This window comes from Lycium barbarum, chromosome 12, assembly GCF_019175385.1.
Source record: "Lycium barbarum isolate Lr01 chromosome 12, ASM1917538v2, whole genome shotgun sequence".
NCBI classification, from domain to species: Eukaryota; Viridiplantae; Streptophyta; class Magnoliopsida; order Solanales; family Solanaceae; genus Lycium; species Lycium barbarum.
The window spans coordinates 97,583,416-97,603,875 of record NC_083348.1 but is presented as its reverse complement, the minus strand read 5'-3'; the positions used below and the strand labels follow the sequence as shown (position 1 = coordinate 97,603,875).

At 34.7% G+C, this 20,460-nt stretch overlaps 3 protein-coding genes across 6 annotated transcripts; 1 reads left to right on the top strand and 2 right to left on the bottom strand.

Moving 5' to 3' along the window:
- Positions 1–474: 474 nt before the first annotated feature.
- On the bottom strand, positions 475–2,736 carry LOC132624051 (cytochrome P450 81Q32-like). Its single transcript, XM_060338871.1, has 2 exons — positions 1,659–2,736; positions 475–1,356 (listed from the first exon to the last, which is right to left on the bottom strand). Exons 1-2 carry the CDS (start codon positions 2,535–2,537, stop codon positions 739–741), a joined length of 1,497 nt encoding a protein of 498 aa, XP_060194854.1. The 5' UTR covers positions 2,538–2,736; the 3' UTR covers positions 475–738.
- Positions 2,737–4,001: 1,265 nt separating this feature from the next.
- Positions 4,002–6,186, bottom strand: LOC132621699 (xyloglucan galactosyltransferase XLT2-like). The gene has a single exon (XM_060336055.1). It carries the CDS (start codon positions 5,965–5,967, stop codon positions 4,432–4,434), a length of 1,536 nt encoding a protein of 511 aa, XP_060192038.1. The 5' UTR covers positions 5,968–6,186; the 3' UTR covers positions 4,002–4,431.
- Positions 6,187–13,834: 7,648 nt separating this feature from the next.
- On the top strand, positions 13,835–20,083 carry LOC132621866 (protein NONRESPONDING TO OXYLIPINS 2, mitochondrial-like). 4 transcript variants are annotated; one of them, XM_060336335.1, is made up of 3 exons: positions 13,835–14,050; positions 14,876–14,994; positions 19,513–19,727. In XM_060336335.1, the coding sequence occupies exons 1-3, from the start codon at positions 13,998–14,000 to the stop codon at positions 19,569–19,571; spliced, it is 231 nt and encodes a 76-aa protein (XP_060192318.1). In that variant the 5' UTR covers positions 13,835–13,997; the 3' UTR covers positions 19,572–19,727. The 4 variants fall into 4 exon arrangements, with proteins under 4 accessions (XP_060192318.1, XP_060192314.1, XP_060192315.1 ...); XM_060336331.1 differs by lacking the exon at positions 13,835–14,050 and adding an exon at positions 14,094–14,630; XM_060336332.1 differs by lacking the exons at positions 13,835–14,050; positions 19,513–19,727 and adding exons at positions 14,099–14,630; positions 17,979–19,506.
- The last annotated feature ends 377 nt before the right edge of the window (positions 20,084–20,460 follow it).

Genomic DNA, 20,460 nt, shown 5'->3' with positions numbered 1-20,460 from the left:
TTCAATTTATTTTGCCAAGTCAAAGACTTTGTAAGAGAAAAGTCATAAGTTGAGTGACTTTTCTGATGCAAAACTAAGTCAATTGACTTTGCTAAATAATTTTAGATACTTGAGTGACTTTTTGAGAAATTTACTCAAGAGTTCTCACCAATTTTGTTCTAGTTGAGTTTCGGCTGGGTCCCAATTTCAAGATATGTCCTTGAAGCCCTGGACACCGAAGTAAGTTTTCCCTCCCATTTTGTTTATGCCAGCAGGTTGACATCCCCACTTTACAAATGGGTCATATGTACTTTAAAACAGACACCAATGATGTTGCACTTAATGAGCTAAACACAACGTTTACTTCGTTCCTTGCTAATAGCTTCAAGGTCCAAATTTAGAAAAATCAACAAATGTTGTCAGGTGCCAGCTTCCCCGTGAAGCATGATAAGTGGTTCAACAACGAGGACACAAATTTAAAATTTGATCAGTTGCTAGAAAGAAACTATGTGTATTTTTTCCTTTTTATTGAATAACAAACATTTCCAAGTACTTGTTGGAATTGGGAGTTGTAATCAACTCCAAAGGCTTATAACATTGTTCTACTTCCTTACCCATTCATTTATTGATTCAACTCATTTTGACTTACTAAAATTCAGCACAATCTGCACACTTTGACACCCTTATTTGTACATTACGAATTCAAACTTTTCTAAAGGTATGGAGCAAGAACAAAATGCAAGAAAGACACTAGAAACATTAGGATAGTTCTGAAAGAACTCTGTGAACAATGACACGAGCTTCGCACCTAGCCATGAGTGGCTCGGCTTTTGGCATAGTGAGACCTTTTCCTTCTGTCAAATCAACCTTCTTGTCGCTTACCCTTTTCCACTCAAAACACTGCACCAAAGTTCCTAAAGTTAAACCAACCACACGTTGAGCAAGTCCATAACCGGGGCACGCTCTCCTTCCCATTCCAAATGGAAATAGCTTCCATGTTTCCACTTCCATGCCTTCAAACCTTTCTGGCTTGAAGCTATCTGGATCCTCCCAAAGTAACGGGTCCCTGTGGATGGCCCAAGCATTCACCAATAGCATCGTGCCTCGTGGAACGTGGAAGCCAGTGACCTTGCAATCATCAGATGATTCATGAGGCACTAGCAATGGTGCTGCTGGGAACAATCGGAGTGTCTCGGAGATAATATTTTGAAGGTATTTCAGCTTGGGTAGATCTGCTTCATCCACTAAACGATCCTCACCCACATGATTGTCTATTTCAGCTCTGGCCTTTTCCAACACATCTGGATGGTTGAGTAGAAGAGACATCGCCCATTCAATAGTCACCGATGATGTTTCAGTCCCCGCATTCAGCATGACCTGCAGTTGTTAGTTAGTGAGAAAAGTGTCCTCCAACAACTTTTGTAAGTTGATAACAAATCTAGACTTTTAAATCAGTGGATACCAAGGCCTATTATACCACTATATATTTGTGATTATTTTTTCCAACTTAGTCTATAGATAAACATAAAATCCAAGAAATTGATGCAGCCTTCTATAGCTTTCTATGCTTAATAAAAGTTATTGAGAGACAATTTTCAACCATTTAATCTTCTATTTGCTGCACCATCTTTTAAGAAACCAGCAATGGGAGATGCCAGAAGTGAAGAAATTAAGGTTACCGATATAATTCCTTTGATGATTTGATCAGTGTAATATTCCGGTTGTGATTCTTGCAAAGAAAGTAAATGATCAATCATAGTGTTTCTGCTTTTATCACGACGGTGTTCGTCAATCAAACCTTGCAAGAACCCGTCCATTTTCTTACCAAGTCTGGCTAAATTCTTCTCGAGACTCCTGGAAAACCAACGGAATATCGCAGGCATGAAATCCATGGGATTTGAAGCACCCCCATATGAAATAACCTCTTCTATAAGCTCCCGAAAATTGTTTGCCTCCTCGTTATCTACCTCTTCACCGTAATATCTCTTTCCAGCTACCATTCTCATGATAATATTGTACGACATCTGAAAAAGCTTGGACTTAAGTTCAACAGGAGTCTCGAAATTTCCACCCGAGTTCTGAAGCACTCTGTGAACAAGAAGTTTGATTTCATGTTGTCTAATGGGCTGAAAATTGTTGAGACGATTAGTGGAGAATATTTCAAGTGCACAGAGGCGGCGAAGGTTGCGCCAGTGATCCCCATAAGAGGAACCAATGATAGTAGTATAGTTATAGCCTATGTATTTTCCAATAATTAAGCGAGGGCGATTTGCAAAAACAATATCGTTTTTGGTGAAGCATTCTTCGGCAGCAGATGGGGACGAAACTGCCACAACACGACGTGTACCTAATTGAAGAGAGAAAACAGGGCCATACTTAGTTGAGAGCTTTGCGAGGGTGCGATATAGAGGAGGTTTAAGGAGATAAAGGTGGCCTATAATTGGAAGTTTAAGTTGTGGACTTGGTGGCAGATTGAGTTTTCGTTTTGACGAAACAAGTTTCAGAGCTAGTACTAGTAAGCAAATAGAAAGTGAGGTATACAGCAAAGTTGCATCCATTTTTTTCCCTTAGGACATATCTGAATTTGTTGCACTTGCTTGTTTTATATATTTACAGGCTACTGAGACAACAAAGACTTTTCAATTCAGCGATTGCGTTTCCTCCAAGAAAAAATTACTGTACATCAAACTTTTCTTCCATTAAGTACTTTTCAAATATTATGCTGCTACAACTTGTTTAGTTAGCCTATCATAGCGACTAGCATAGGTTTCTTTGAGTTTTATAAGTGTGAATTTTTATAAAATTTATACTACATTAGCTTTTAGGTTGGCAAAAAACAAAATCGATCACCGAAGGAAGAATTTTCTTGACTTTTTACCAGTCCAAGTCTTCAAACTGCGACAGTATTAAAAAATGACTGCCGGGTCAGAATTTGCTAAGCATAATCACAAGCACTCTCAGGAAAATTTCTAGATTGGATATAGCTGCTTGTACGCCAAGATTTCTATACCAAGCAAAGCAAACTCGTGGAAACTCTCCTTCAAACATCTGATTGCATTTTCTTTTTCTTCCTTTCAATTGTCTGAACAATGACCCAGAGTGGACTGCTGCAGTACTGCTCTTCTTAATTTCTCCCCAACCATATTAACAATTCTTCATAGTACAAGTTAAGCGAAAGTAATCACATACTGTACTACAATATTTCGAACATGCTTTTTTCTTCATTTTTCCAAGTACCATGCTGATATCTTAATATTTATTATTTGACAAATTTCTGACTTTGAAACTCCCCATTTATATTTCTGGAAAAACAATTCATTCACATTGTAGTTCTGAGTTCCAGTATATTCTTTTTAACGTTACTCTCAATTTGACACACTCATTCAGTAGCTTCCATAAGTAGTCCAAATACTGTACCAATAACCCCTGGATAAAGGACATCTTTAGGTTTCTAAAAGGTCAAGGAATTCATCTTACAATATCAATTAGTTCTTCCATCATCTTCCCAAATAAGACATCTTCATATGTCAATACATAGGAGTATATATTTAGTGTAGAAGGCTCTATATAAACAGGGGCATCGGGCATTGGGCATTGAGCATTGAGCATTGCAACCCAGCATATGAAATGTTGTATGGTTTAGAACAGAGCACTATCCCATGCCTGAGTTTGATGTAATATGGGAATATTCTAGACTCAGTTACCTTCCCTAGTCTCCACTCTTCAATTTTTCATAATATCCTTTATATCATGGTCACAGCTATATGTATAATGAACTACAAATGCTTTTCCCAATTCTAGCAAACAAGTTGGGGATGATTATATGAATCCTCACCGACGTTTAAGCTCATCTCAGGCATTGAAGGGAGTTTAAGGGAGGGTTCATTCTTCAATTTCTTTACGTGGTGTACATTCGTTTTTCCTTTAGGTAAGAATTGTATCTTCGGAAAGTGCCTCCTTGTAAATCTATTAGCGATAATCACATTGTAAGATAGCAGATACAACATTACACTCAGTGCGAATGATAAAAAAGATTAAAATGTAGCACTTCTTTTAAGTATAGGACTTCTTTTCTCGATGAGAAGCTAAACACTGCCAGGTGGAAAGGTTGATCTAAATGAACCTTATTTTAGTACAAGGAACTGAAAGAAAAAATCAGAAAAGAATTGCCAAAATCTGATCAATATAACTCTTACCTTACCAGCAAATAACACTTGAACCTCACTTTCTCATCTGATCTTAACACAAATCCCTAAAAATAAATGGTAATACATGTATAAAATCCGAGCTCTGCTGATTCTGAAAACTGAGAATCATGGCAATATGCCAACAGCCATACAGAATGACCCATCCTGCCTCAAACTTGTCCTGTATTTATACGTATAGCTGACTATTAAGGGAAAGATGTATATACTTTACAACATTCATCAAATCTCCCAAATTACAAACTCATCATCTTCCTCTGCCCATATCGACGTATTCCTTCCATTCGTTTTCATCCTTAACCCTCTTCAATACTCCTTCAATTGCAATTTCAAATGTATCCTTGACACTCCCAAGACCTCCACTTGGCCTTGCATACACTATTCTTGGAATTGTTTCAACTACTTTTTCCCTCATTCTCCTTACTTGGTCTTTACTGTAACTCTTCAAAATCTCCTTAATCGAAGCCGTCCCATTTCTCACTGCTTCCGGGTCAATAAAAACCGAATAACTCCCCGGATCTTTCGGTAAAAACCACTGGTACTGTGTATAAGCCGTTCGCCTCCAGAAAAAAACCGGTACTGAACCGGTTACCATACAATCGAAAACGGAGCGCCGGGTCAAACTATCCCCTTTAGGCTGTAGACAGAACTCCGAACTTAAAAGTGCTTCTTGGATTTCTGACGAACCGTTAGAACATGGAACCACAGCACAGTCAACGACTCGACACGTGTCCGATTCGTTTCTACAGTAACTCATTAACCTCGATCTGAAATCAGTATCGATATCCCCACGTGCAGCACCTATAAAGGTGAATAGACTCGTCCGGTTATGTGAGAGTACAAAGTTCTGCCATTCCCTTAGTTCTTTCTCAGAGTGAGGGTGGAATCCAGTAGGGTAAGGTACACTGATATCATTTGCATCCCATGGAGCTTTTTCAATTGTGAAACGTGTAACATTTTGCATCTGTGGTCGATTAAGAAAAGTGGATCCCCACAGTTTTTCTGGATCACCTAATCGCCTAAAATCCCATGTTATCCGACCAAGAGTTAGGAAATGATCCGACCCATTATATCTTCTAAAATACTTTTGTCTTTGGACCCATTTTAACACTTTGTTGCTAAGCAAATCACGGTTTTCGATTTCATCAGTCCATAGGTATTTACCAACAGCCTGTCCAGCGTAAAACGGGATGTAGAAAGCTGTAGCGGAATCTGGGTCGTTGGTTCTACACTTGTAATTTAAAAGACGGTAATGAAATATTACCTCTGATGAGAACTGATTTGTGCGGTACCAAGATGCTGAGAGATTTCCGGGGAATATTCCGGTGAACTCTGTCGATTTCTTTCCGTATCCGTCATTGGTTGTAAGGCCACACTGCCACTTCCATGGGTCTAGATCGTCACAGGTAGACACAGCTAAGTCTTTGTTAAATTTGGATGGTAAATTATAGACATAGACCCGACCATATTCGCATTCAGAATCGCCAAAGGGATAAATTATGTTTTCATTGTGATGGGCTGTTTGTATTTCGGTCAATACGGTGATTTCTGAAGGACTGGGTGGAGAGTGAACTGAGAACGGGAAGGGGGAATTGCGAGTAAAGATAAGAACTACAAGTTGGAAAAAAAGGAAGAAAGTGAAAAGCCAGAAACGTGGGTGAGTAGAAATCTGGTACTGAAACTTGCTCACAACGTTCTTTAGAAAGTCACTGTTGTTGGATTTGGGAGGTTTGCGCATGGTTTCATTGGCTTCTAAGGACTCATCTGAGTAAGGAGGAAGCATTTGACGGGAAATAGAGACTGAAACAAGCAATTTGAAGAATTGGAAGAAACAAGAAATGGCTGTAAAGTAGAGAATAGAACAAATGGAGAAGAAGTGAGAGTTGTAGTATAGAATTCTTTAGCAGAGTGGTTGCTTTGCTTTGTGTAATTGACCTTTGAGTGTAAAATAAACCATGTTAGGTTCTTTACTACTACTACCACCGACACACCCAGCTTTTACTGCTACTGACTTCATGGGCAAAACATAACTCCTCTGGCTCAACAAATAATTTTAGAAAATTATTGTGTACAAAATAATACTCCTTCCGTCCCGTAATGAGTATCATCTTAGTTAAAAATATACATATTAAGAAATTAATAATGTAATGTGAAGTTTATTAAATTATCCTTATATAATAAAAATAAATTATTTTTACCTTTTGAGTAGAGTATGCACAAGAAGTAAATCTTTTTACATTGAGAATTTAACCATATCAAGTTACTATTTGTCTTTTACAATTATCACTTAGATGTTACTTTATTGTCTAAGAATAGAATTAGAGAAAAAATAGTCAATTCATTTTTGGTTTTCTAAGATATCACTTATTATAAGATAAAAAAAATTTGATTAAGATGACGTATACTGTCGTTTTAATTTTAAATAGGAAAGCCAAATGCATTATGCAACTTTTACTTTATAAAGAAAGTAGATCCATCAGTACTCACGCAAAGAATTTATTTTCTTGTTTATTTTAGTTTAGTACTATCACACAAAGAATTCTTTGTGGTAATAGACGAAAGAAAACTGAGGGATTTATTAGTCTTCCGGATCTAACTTTATGAACTACCAAATCTCGACTCCAGCGGAGGCCCTGTGAAATAGGAGTAATAATTTTCTTGCGGTTAATTCTTTTTTTTGCACGGATTGCCCTTCATTTGGGGTGGTCTTTAATTTTTGCCCTTCAAATGGGGAGTCTTTAAGTATTGCCCTTCGCCTAACACCCTGAGATTGTGGGTTCGAACTCCAGCTCAGTTAAAAAAAAAAAATCGCAAGCCAAAATTTCATTAGGAAGAATTTTTGCAAATCTGCCCATGCAAATTTGGGCCTTCAAGCAAAATTTGCATGAGCACAGGCAGAATATCAACCCATGCAAATTCTGCCTGAAGGGCAAATTTTAAAGACCATCATTTTGAGGGGTAAAAATTAAAGACCACCTCTGGCGAAGGGCAATCCTGCAAATTGCCCCGGTTAATTTATCTTGGGTAATTTGCACGATTGCCCTTCGTTGGGATGGTCTTTAATGTTTGCCCATCTTTCATTCTTCGCCTAAAATATTTATGACTTTAAATCACGGCTTAGTCATAAAAATAAAATAAAAATTGTAAGGCAAGGCTTTGCAACAAGTCTATCTTGTGCGACAGACTTTGTTTTAAAGCATAACTAAAAGTCTGTAGGAAAAGGTAGACTTTGCTTTTAGTTATGCCTTAAGGTAAAATCTGCTAGAGACTTTTAGTCATACCTTAAGGCAAAGTCTGCGTTTGCTGCATAAGACAGACTTTTTGTAAAATCTTGCCTTGCGAATTTTTTTTTTTTTTTAACTGAACGGAGATTCAAATTCAGAATCTCAAGGTATTTTCAACCACCCTTTTAAACAAAGAGCAAAAATTGAAAACCAGCAATTTGAGGGCCAAAAATTAAAGACCACCCCAAACGTAGGACAATCTGCCTAAAAAAATGATTTATCTTTTCATGATATCCCTTTCTCTATTTAACCAAAAAAAAGATACCCCTTTCTCTAAGCTATAGGACTTACCTGGCCCTGGATGATTCTGAATGGGACAAGAATAAATAATGTAGTGAAGGTAGACCTACCATCTTTAATTTGATTGTCATCCTTTAAAGTGATGCCAATTATTGAAATTTTAATTCATTATAGTACGGAAAATTCTCATCAAATTCACTTATGTTTCCTTTTAATAGTGTTACCAATTAGGTGGCAAAATAATTTCTAGATTTGTCAAAAACGATTTATATGTAACTTTCTGCTTTTAATTTAATATATTGAAGAAATAAAAATTCTTTTAAGGAGCGATTTCTCAACATTTAACACTGATTTTTTCCCCCACAACATTTAACACTGTCAATGGTGGTAATTTTTGTTCTGTTCAACGACTTGACAGCGTAGAAAGAGAGGCAATTTAGACGCCGGCCCAACTGCCACAATTTAAGGCGTGAGTGTGCCCTGCTTTGGTGGAATGGTAGGCAAAGGGTTCACTCATCACGGTTTAAAATTCCTATGCGACTAAAATGTACGTGTCGCCTTTATACTTCAAAAATTAATTTAATCTTTAGTGTTATTTAGACAAAGTCAATAAATGCGATGCATGTTTTATGGCTCGGGAAAGTAATAGTTGTCGGCTCTACTTTAATCGAGAAAAAGACAAAATTAATTTCTTATATTTGAGAGAAGGTTTAAAATATTTTCTCTAATATATTTTTGACCAATTTCTATCACTTAAATTAAATAAAGAATTATTTTTATTTTTATTAAACATTTATGAAATTCTAATTATTATATTTAATAAGAAATTATGAATATTTTAAAATTTCATTAAATCACAAAAGTTGTAAGTTGGGAAAGCCACAAGGGAATTGTAATGGACAAATAACCCATATATACAGCCTAATGATCTAATTTTCACGCGCCATAGCCCCCTGCACTTTAAGGTAAATATGACCCGAACCACTTAAAACATGCGGAATATTCCAAAGGGAGACTGAAATTCCAAAGGCAGACTCAAAGAGCCCGTTTGGATTGGCTTACAGCTTAAAGCTGTTTGCAGCTTATAAGCTGAAAAAAATAAGTTGGGGTAGTCCAACTTTTTTTTTTTGGCTTATAAGCTGTTTTCAGCTTATAAACTGCTTTAGATAAACTAAGTCAAATGGGTCCAATTATTTTTTTGAGCTTATTTTAAGCATAAAATGACTTTAAGCTGGCCAGCCAAACACTAAAAAAAGCTGAAAACAGCTTATAAGCCAACTTATAAGCCAATCCAAACGGGCTCTCAGACGTTGAATTCAATAGAGTTTTTGATTCAGTTTTTTTTTTTTTTTCCCACAAAAGTGTTGCTGATTTGAAGAGTGAATAAAGCCGCAAAACAGTTGTGGTTGAAATTGATCTACCAAGCGTGTTGCTTATTTTGGTCGTGATGCATAATAAATCCAGTTTATAGTTGAAAATGTCAACTTTTGTGAGCTGGATAGTCCAAATTTGATCATATGGTATCTACATCTGTTAACAATCTATATATCTACTGTAACTTGTGCAGATTCTTTACACTACATATCCAACTATGTTCATAAAAAAATCTGTTGCAATCGCCATTCCTCATTCTCTTGAACATCATAATTTACATCTTTGCAGCCTCCAAATGTAAAATCTCAACCAAACGTGGTCCTCCAAGCTCGTGAACCCAATATTTTATACCCACAATCAAGCTCATAAGCCATTAATTGAAGCACACAACAAATGTAAATGTCAAAAGCAAATCAAACTTCTCAAAGTAATAAACACAGTACCTTCGGCTCAACTTCAAATAAGTCAACCTTTTTCTTCTTTCGCTTGGCAGTCAAGCTTTCGTCGCCTTCAACACTTCTATCTCTTTTTTTCTTATGCTCTTTCACTACTTTTGTTGTTTTAACCTTCTGCCGAGGGCTTGTAGATTAGGAACGTGTTATTCGCTTGGTATGCAGTTCAATCAGTGGAGTACTTCCAATCGAGATCACTTCACGCGGTTGTTTAGAAAAAATTTTCTTCATCGAATCAGGGGTTGTACTCTGAACAGAGATAAGAGATAACATCAACTGATTGGTCATCAGACACAACAGTTGAAGTCATATCCACCTTAGTCCTGTGACCTAAAAAATTTCCAGGCGTATGGTTAACCATTTTGAACTGCATAACGACTCTAAATGATGCAAAAGAGAATGATATTCAACAAATAATCCTTAAAAGTACCAAAATATTTTAAAATTGGGCATCACAATTTTTCAATTGGAAACACACAACTTAGTAAAATTTATACACATATTATTAAGGGAAAAGTACAACAAACACATATATAAGTAGAACTAAAAAACATAATCACATAATGTTATATATAAACCCTAAATTTCAACACAATATCCACTTATTGATAGGATATAACTCGTATTTCTAAATCCACTAACTCATAAAATTGAAGTAAAAATAGATTAGGGTTTCCAAAAAACACTAAAAATAAACACATTGTAATTAATCACACAATTATAGAGATTTAAAAACGAAGAAGCAGTAGAAGTCGAGTTGGCCAAAGAACTTGAAGAAAAATTAAGGTTTTCGAAACACACTAAAAACAATACATATGCAAACACATTGTCGAAATAAAAATTACAAAGATAGAGCACAAACAAGCATGAGAATCGGTACAGGGATTGAAGAAGGACAACGATGATGGAGTTGAACAAAGGAAGAAAGAGGAGAGGAACACCGGATATATTGGAAGCGTATTGTTTGTGAACATTAGATGTAAATTACTGTAACCGTAGCCAAATTGAGCCAAGGCTGGTAAGTTGGGTGTAGTTGGGCCAAAAATGACAAACTAGATGGGTCAAGGGACACCCAGCATAATATTTCCAATTGTAATTGGGTGTAATTACACAGTTTGACATGTTTGTTTGAGCCAAATAATTACCAAGTTAGAGGGGTTTTGGGTGTAATGGGGAGGCTGTAATTACACTCTCCAATTCTCAATGGAGGGTTGAGAATTGACTTAATAACACCGTATAAATACATGACAGCTTTTTAATTTCTTTCTTTTTGTTTTTTTACTTTAGCTTCTTTTCTTTTAAATTTATTATTATATTTCTATAATTTTAATTTCTTTTCTTTTAAATTTTTATTTATTTATGTTATTTTAATGTCTTTTTTTGTTTTTACTTTTTAATTTTTTTTTATTTTTAAATATATTTTACATTATTTATCTTTCATCTCATTTTCCTATCTTTACTTTTTATGGTTTCATGTAATTGCTCGTGTTTTTTTTTTATTATTTTCTTCATTTAGCGTAACCGGTTTGCTATTGTTTTTGAAACTACAACTTCTAATATTAGAAAAAACGAGTCCTTAACAAACTTGACATATAATGAGTGATGTCATTAAAGTATAATTTCGTTGTTGAATGTGGTTACATACTTATGTTTTTCTTTTCTTTTGATTATATTTTACTTAAGTCATGCTGAAACTTATTTTCTATGATGTTGGAATTTGACATAAGAGAATTATGTAAAAAAAAAAAATATGGATTTTGTGCTTATGTTGTATTTCACGTTGTTCCAATTTATTCGTCTTAGTAGTATTGACTTGTTATTTCACATGCATGCCGTTCATTTTTCAATTAGAATTGATAGAATGTTTTTTTGTCAAACATTTGAATAACCTTTTTACAAACATGCGTCCATGATATTCTTACAAAATGTATACTTTTAATTTTTATAATTAAATTAAATTAACATATTAGTACTATGAAGGATATATATCAATTATTTTTTACAATATTAGTTAGAAATATATGATTATTAATTAATATATTTTCAAGAAAAATATGTGTCTTAAATATCATTTATAAAGGCTCATATTTGTCAAATTTTAACTTTTAATCTTTTAAAATTAATTTTTATTTTTAAAATTTAATCAAACTTTATAATTATACTTGTGCAACCAAATAGTACACTTGTAATTACACTGTATTTACGTTATGACAAACAAACAGACCATCATTAATTACTAGGCTGTGTAATTACTACCCCAGTAATTACACCAATTCAATTACCAGGTGGCTTTCCAAACAGACCCTTAATACAAAACATAGAATTAAACTGCAAAAAAGTTACACCTCCTAATGTAAATTTTCATTAGATTTTCTTTTTAGGAAAAGGGCAAAGATGCTCCTAGTAACTGTGACTTGTCTTGTACGTGTATTTCGCTAACCAATTTGCTATAGAAACCCTTAACCTTACTGTTTCTCTCAAATATAAATGTTGAACAAATTTAGAAAGTCCAGATATACCTTCTTCTTTTTTTTTTTTGGTTAAAAAGTCCAGATATACCTACACACTCAATCGGTGAAAGTTATGTACTTATGTTGGATATGTATTTGAACCTTTTTAATTATTTAATTGTATATTTAAACTTTTTCAATTCTCATAAGCATATTTTAAATTATTATATTTGTTACTAATATGTATAATCTATCCACTTGGCATAAGATACAAGAGATTACAAATAATTTTTTATATGTATTATTTGTTTGTTAGGTGACCTTAGCTCGTTGCTCTTTTATGTAGTTTAAAAACCTCGAAGACTATTATCTCTTTTATCTTTTTTTCTAATTGTAATTTTTATGTTTAAGAACTAGCCAAAATAAGAGGAAGTAAAATAAAAGGCAACTTCTTTTATTTTCATTCTGAGTTCTGTCGAATTTAGTAAATTTAATAATGGTATGACAGCGGATTAGCCTTTTAAAATATTGCACATACAATTTAACTTTTTTCCACTCTAAATTGAGAACGAAGAGTGAGAACAGAAGGTTGAATCGATGTACTATCCAATGAAAATTTTAAAATTTTGTTTGATTTTTTTTTTTTTTTGCGCATACACCCTCACATCAATGCTAATTACCAACACCTAGTCACGAAAGAGATGTATCAGCTACTTTTGATGATTGATGCTAGAATTTAGATAAATTAAAAGAACTTAAATCAATCTATTGGTTCGCTCTTTGACTAAAGCATTTCATTGGATAGAAGAAGGCTCTTGATGGAAACAAGGCTTTTAAATCACCATCGGAGAGAAAGCTTCTTGATATACTAGACGGCCTATGTCTGTGCTGGGCACGGGTCCAACACTTTAGATTATAGTGCATTTATGTGTATGTAGTTATTTTTAAATAGTGATAATATATATATATATATATATATATATATATATATATATATTCCGTATCTAAAATTTTATTATATTAATGTTTGCTATGAACACAAAATCGACAAATTTATTAATATTTTTTAAAAGAGAAGACTTGTTTAAAAGGAAACTATTTTCTTCTCTTTGAGATAAAACAATAGCAATATTTAAGTATCAGTTGATACTTTCAATTTTAATTCGATTAATTTAAAGGTGTAAAATACTTATTATTTTTTATCAAATTTTGATTTGGACAATTCTAATTCAAATTATTAAACAAAGTAGAAATTGATTTTTTATTTAAACGAAAAAATACTATTTTTTAATTTTTAGTAAATATTCTTGGTTTAGCTCATTTTACTTGTCATGTTGTCTTTTGCATGGTTTTTTTAAGAAAACGTCGATTAGAATTATAATTTGACTAATTTACCTTATTCATTATTTGATCTGCATTTGATATATACTTTTTTTACGACATTAATTTATTTTCACATTTATTAGAGTAAGAATAAAAATAAAAAAGTAATTAAATTCTATCTTATTTTAAAATATAAATATTTTAAGTATATTTATTTTAGTAAACATAACAAATAAATGACATGGCGGAATAGCAAATATAACAGTTTAATATCTAGATTAGATCTCAGGCTAATATAAAAAAAATTGTATGGTTTGACTACTTAACATTTTGAAGAAAAGCAATTTCATGTATTGACACGCACGTGGTAATGAATTCATCATTATTGACTTAATGAGATACATTAGAAATTACATGAATATTATTTGATTTTTTAATAGGGGGTGCACTTTTATTTTTTGACATTATTAATTTGCACTATTTTTATGCATATATATATTATGTACTCTTATTAACTGAACCCAACCACCCTTTTCTTTACTTACTGCATTCATTTATACACTCTTCTTCTTCTTCTTCAGTTTGAACCAGAGAGCAAATAGAATCTAAAAAGCCATATGGAAGAATATCTGCTTACAGGAGAGAGAAGTAATAGGAGGAGGTCGAGTGATTCCAAGCTTGATAGGAGAGATGCTATTGCTTATGGATCTGCTTATCAAAAAGCTGCTGCTTTGGTTGATCTTGTACGTGAATTCTACTCACCTTCAATGCATATTATTTGGAATTATGTACTCTTATTAACTGAACCTAACCACCCTTTTCTACTCACCTTCAATGCCTTAAGGCAGAGTTTTGTCTTCTGCCTTATGAAATTCTTTCTTTTTTTTACTGCGCTGAAGTTCGAATCCAGAACCTCAAAAAATTAAGCGAAGGATTAAAATTAAAAATCACCAATTTGAGGGCCAAGAATTAAAGACCACCCCAAAAGAGGGACAATCCGCGCAAAAAAATGACATCCATCCGAAGAAGCCCGAATTCTAAGTAAGCACCCGTTTCATAACAGGCCCAACAGCCCGAACCGAGATTTAGTTACCTTCCCTTGAACCCTGAAATCTGAATCTCACCGCTCCCTATTGCCACGAATCCTGTAAACCAGTGGGATACACAACACAAAGCAAAAATCATGGCTAGGCGCTGCATATCATTTTCTCGAACTCTTCTCTCCAACAGTAGACCATCAACAGTCAGTTCCTCACCAAGTTTACAATCCCTTCTCGGCCAGCGCCCTCAGTCTCGCCGTTCCCTTTCCACCATCCTCACCAGGTTCCTTTCCCTATCTCGGTTTCTTTTATATTTCACTTAATTTAAACAAGAGCCTTGGCGTAACTGATAAAGTTTGGGTTCATGCCGTTGAAGCCTCTTGCATTCGGAAATGCAGGAAAAGTCTGCGTACAGACCCTTGTGGTCAGGAGTGCAGTTGGTTCCCCCCCCCCTTCCCCTTTTTAAATAAAAAAAAAAATTGAGGATGAAGGTTACTTTTTAAATTTGTTAAATTATGCAATTTTCAGGAGTAATGGAGTACTAGGATGCGCGCAATCGTTACTACCACTTCACAGTGCGGTGGCAGCCAGCCGTCTGACAGCCCAAATCCAAATGGAGGCGCGGACTTGTTGCCAGTTGTCTCAGGGTATCTTTTTCTGTCGCACTTGCCCTGATCGGTAGTTTTCAATTATGTGAGTCCTAATTTCCGCACCTAATCCTGATAAAACTCACAAGTTTGCAACGTATTTGTTAGGGAGAATCAACATTTTGAGTTCTGTTCTCCTCATATGATTCCCCCATTTTAGCTAGCCGTTTTATACTTTAAGGTTGATTTTGGAATCGAATTACAGAATGCTTTATTGCACTTTCTCTTTTGATTCATCATTTTTCTTTTCTATTATTACCAAGTGTAGCTATACAGCTGAATAGATTAATCAAAAGGAGTAAATTTTACCTTTGTTTATGTTTCTTCATTCCCATGAGTGATAAACTTTTAGTTGGAGAAATTTTTTAATATGTGCCTCATACAACTGAAATTAGCTGTGTGAGGCTCTTTTTTGTGAGACAAAAAAGTGGATCGCACCCAAGGGTGTGGCCTAGTGGTCTATGAAGTGGGTTCTCAGCTTCAATTCCCAACAGAGACAATACACTAGGTGATTTTTTTCTCATTTGTTCTAGCCTTGGTGGACAGAGGTACCTTATACCTGTTGGTGATGGGAGCGGCAGGTATCCCTAGAGTTAGTCGAGGTGAGCGCAAGCTGGCCCGGACTCTACGGTTATCCCAAAAAAAAAAAAAAAAGGTGGATCTAAAATTTGTGGACCAAAAAATGCAAGATGTGGTCCACTTTTTTATCTCACAAATTAGAGCCTCACACAACTAATGTCAGTTGTGTGAGGCACATAGTAAATTTTTCATTCTGTCTAATGCTAGAGTAGTTGCCAAAAGATTTAGTGAAAACTGAAAAGGCAGGAGTAGATTATTTTAACAGATATGCTCCTTTGGCCAATGGAAAATATAGATTATAAGTAATGGATTCATATGAACCCAACATTTTGGACACAAAGTATAGAAATATATGTGAAAAATTATTAAAATATTAATAAATAATAGATTCTGAATCCATAATTTCAAATGTGTAATGAGTTCAGTGGTAAGAAGATAAGTAAGAAGATAAAGATTGAACCTATCAAATCGAAATCGTGGATCTGCCTCTGCCGGTGGCGAATTACCTCAATAAAAATGTTGTTTGATTGTCATCAGTATATCATTTAGATGTCCATCGAATGTATGCCAAAACAACATTCATAAATGGTGATTTTGATGACGTGTATATGGAGCAACCTGCAAGCTTTATGCTTTCTGAAAATGATAAAATATTTGCAAATTGGGTAAGTCATTGTATGGATTGAAACAAGCTCTGAAGCAGCGGCATTATATTGTCAAGTAAAGTTTGACATAATGGAGCTGATAAATTGATTTAATCCAAGTTTACGAAGGGTTACGGAGTGATGGTATGTCTTTAGGTTAAGGTTATGCTAATCATAGGAACTAAGCATAGATGAACTAATAAGTATTTAACATTTCCATTTAAACTGAAAGATTTGGTTGAAGTTAACACTATCTTAGGTATCAAGCATAAAATGTAGTTGCTGTTTTGCTTATGTCAACCTCACTTCATTAACAAAGTTTTTTCCAAGTCCAATCTTTTGGGTATTACAGAGTTTAACACTCCATTTCTGTTAATAATAAATTATTCAATACTTGGGAAGATTTGTTACTCCATTAGATTATGCCAGTGTAATTGGCAATTTTGTGTACGCAATGCATTCCACGAGGTCTTAAGTAAAAAGTTTGTACAACTAGTTGGTTCAAGGTAATAGACAACTACTATATGCATAAATCATAAATAGTTACATCTACATCAATCACTGAGTAGATGATTTTTAGTGTACTTAGTGAATGGAAAGAAAAGATAAGACAAGATGTCCCTCATTGGTAGAATTCAAAAGAAAAGTGTTTTTACCGCTTCTTGTACGGCTTGAAATAAAATTATTGGAGGGAAGTCAAAATTGACTATATAAATATATATAGGGCACTTGGGCCTTGAGCTTAAAGGTAGCCTGATTAAATATTTTGCTTCAACCATCGTATTAACTTATTTTAACTTTTTTATTATTATTCATTTTATATGTTTTGAAAATTTCAAAAATTGGATGGTTGTATTTAAGTGTCTTTTCAGAATAGATGTGATTGTTTTTAACATACACGTCTTAATTGACATTTTAAAGGTACCTTCAAAACAAATGTTTGCGGGCTATTTCACAAGAGCGGGGTTTACCCGGTGCGCACCTGAAGGGTAGCGGCTGCGGGTTCCTTGTCATAAAAAATAAAAGATGATTTAAGTAAAATATGCAATTTTGGGCTACCTTTTAGTCCCTAGGTGCCAGTGCCTAAGTGCACTTCTTTGAATATATATATTATATAGTCAAATTTGATTTCTCCTCCAAATTTCTCTTCAAGTATTTTATTTCAAGTGGTATTTGAAGTGCTTAAAAGCACTTCTTTCCTCTTGCATTCTACTAATGAGGGACAACTTGTCTTGTCTTCTCTTGTCAACTACTAAATACATTAACAGAACCTAAGTTAAGCAAACCATCATGCAATACCACTGACAACGAGATTTCATTGTAAACCTTCGTGACATCAAGGCATTACATGTGCTTTACACGTATTAAGGTGCGAAAGTGCACATGCTAGTGGTGTTGAACCTTTTTTTTGGCTAAGTAAAGTAGTTTTGAACTTTAGTAGGTATTTTCACATATACACTCGACTAGTTACTACAATGTGAAAGTCCAAGTTATGTCAGTCTCTTTCCCTGTACATTGAATTTGACTGTTTAGAATATTCTGTATTATAGGATTGTATTTACGAATTGCAAATATGGTGCTAAATGTTTTTAGTACTCTATTGAGTTCTGACTGCAAATTGAGGCAGAATTCTGAATAATCTTTCTTTGTATATGGATATTCACTGCTAGAATATAGCATTCATAAGGATTTTGATGTCAAACGCAAATGTTGTAGCAGGTCCAAGAAGGATGTTTATTTACCATTGAATTTGTCTACCAGGTAGTTCAGGCTGGACTTGAACATAATTTAGGGCATAAATTGGTCCCACAGTGACACTAATGATCCCATGGTAATTCGAACATCTGATAAAGTATTCTGCCTTTCACTTAAATTTATAGACATCTAAACAAATCACACATTTTTGCAGTGTTTCCCAAACATAATAGGATTTTATATCTCTAATTATAAAACACAAGATGGAGAAGTCTTTCAAGAGTGTAATATAGGTAAGAGGAGGCTAAGAAGGCTATTAGCAAAGTTCGACAGGAAGACCTTGATGTCTTGTACCAAAAGTTGGTGACCGGGGAGAAAGAAATGATGAAACTAGCACTCCTGAGAGAGAAGAGGAGTAAGGACTTAAAACTAGGTGAAGTGTGTTAAAAGAAGATTCTCAACAAGCGCTGACGGGAGATAATGAGATCAAAGAAAGATGGGGAGGCTATATGGATCAATTGTTCAACTCGAACCTCCGGAATAACTTCTTAGATCTCTATACATCTGTGTGGGAAGGAAACTTTAGCCACACTCACAGAGTTGTACCGGCAAAGGTAAAAGATGTCGTGAAAAATATAAGGACTAGAAAAGCCTGTTGTCCAGATGGTATCCCCATAGAGGATGGGAAGTGTCTTCAAGAGGCTGGAGTAGGATTTCTTAAAAGCTTACTTTGAAGGGAAGGAACAAGAACTGAGTAACAGAGAGAATCCATAACAGAGAGGGAAAATCAGGTGATGGTAAATGAAGAGGTCCTCTGATTGAAGTACATGAAGAAGCTTTTATCTCCTTAAAAACAAATGAAGAAGCTTTTCTCAGGAAATTGAAGAGCTCCGTTCTGGACGGTTGATTGATCTGAAGTTCTTTTGGGATAGAGTCATTGCATGATAATGAGGTTAAGGATGGCAATACTTTATGTAGTTGCTCTACTTCTTCTTTTATGTAGTATAGGATGTGTTTAAGAAACTGATAAGATGCAAAAAGTGTTATGCCATCTTTTAGCCACGTAACTGTTATATGGATCGTTTGTTGTCTGAGTAGCTTATAATCTGTTTGTGTTCTGGTAAAGTTTTTTGTCAGTTCAGGTCATTTGTTTTTTGGAAGTAATACTAGTATGGTATTTAATAATTATTAGTTCAATCATTCGGACCCGCAAGGGTGGATCAGTTGGTTGAGCATGGGGCTTTCTTAATGGAGGTCTCAGGTTCGAAACCCTCTGCTTAAGCAACAGGAGATTTGCCTTCTGGGTCGAGCTCGTTGCATGGGGCTTGCCTAGTGCGGGTTATCTCTTATGTGTGATTTGTGAGCTATTGCACAGGAGCTGGGTTTACCCTGTGCGCACCCGAAGGGTAGTGGCTGCGGGTTCCCATGTTATTAAAAAAAAAAATTTAGTTCAATCATTAGGAAGTTAAGATTCATGAGATCTTCACTTGTCACAACTCATACTGCTTCTAGCAACATCACCCTCTTTGTGTTTTGTTTTCGTTTTGACCAATTCTTCATACTTGCTGTTCGCAGCTTATAGAATTATTGTTCTTTTTAGTTTGCTTTTTCAGTCATCTGGTATTCACAAGCTCGGCAGGATTGGGTGGGGGCTGGTGAAAGATATATCTCAGAACAAGAAGATAATTTTATTAGATTTAATCACCCTACTGGTAGAATGGTTTTCTAATCAATACAGGCTTGAATCGTTATTTCTATCTGCCATAGGTACTTAAGGATGCATTACGTATTAGCTGGAAAAGCTGTTGTACCAAACATTTGGAGGATTTTTGGTGAACTTTTCCCTGGAAGTACAAAGCTGTAAGCTCTAAATTCAATGTGCTTTCCTATTTTTTTTTGGTTGATATTGGAAATTCCAGAATTCTTGAAAGCTCTGAAATGATAATTCTCTAGAAGAACTTGTCGCAGTCCATACGGTTTTATGTTGATAGAGGACATCTCTTCATTTGAAGTATTTAAATTTTTTGATTGGCTGTCACTTACGGGATAAAGATCCTGAAAGCTATGTAATGATTGCCAAAAGATGGTGCTTTTAACTGAGAAAATCTGATTCTGGGCCTGACTGCTCATGTCCTCCTTTGCCAAATAAATTCACATCTTTTTAGAATGATTCTAAACTTCCAATTTGATTAAATCCATAAAAAGCATATGTTGTAGTCTTTAGTTACCATCTGATGCAGAATTAGTGACGAATGTTCTATGCAGTAATTATTGTGGTGTATATGAAAATGATGCTTCTGTGTGTCTATTGAGATGTAACTATTCTCAATATTCAGTTACTTGATTCTAGGCATACTATTCATTTATGAAGTGGAAGGTTTTGTTGTGTACTTGTGTTTTGGAGACGCTTGACGCAATTCAAACCTTTGCTGTAATGAGATTGTGTACTTGTGTTTTGGAGACGAAATTTCTCATTATGCATGATTAAGAATTTTTTGGAACTAATTTGGAAGACTTGGATTTCCACAAGCTTTACAATTTTTTTTAG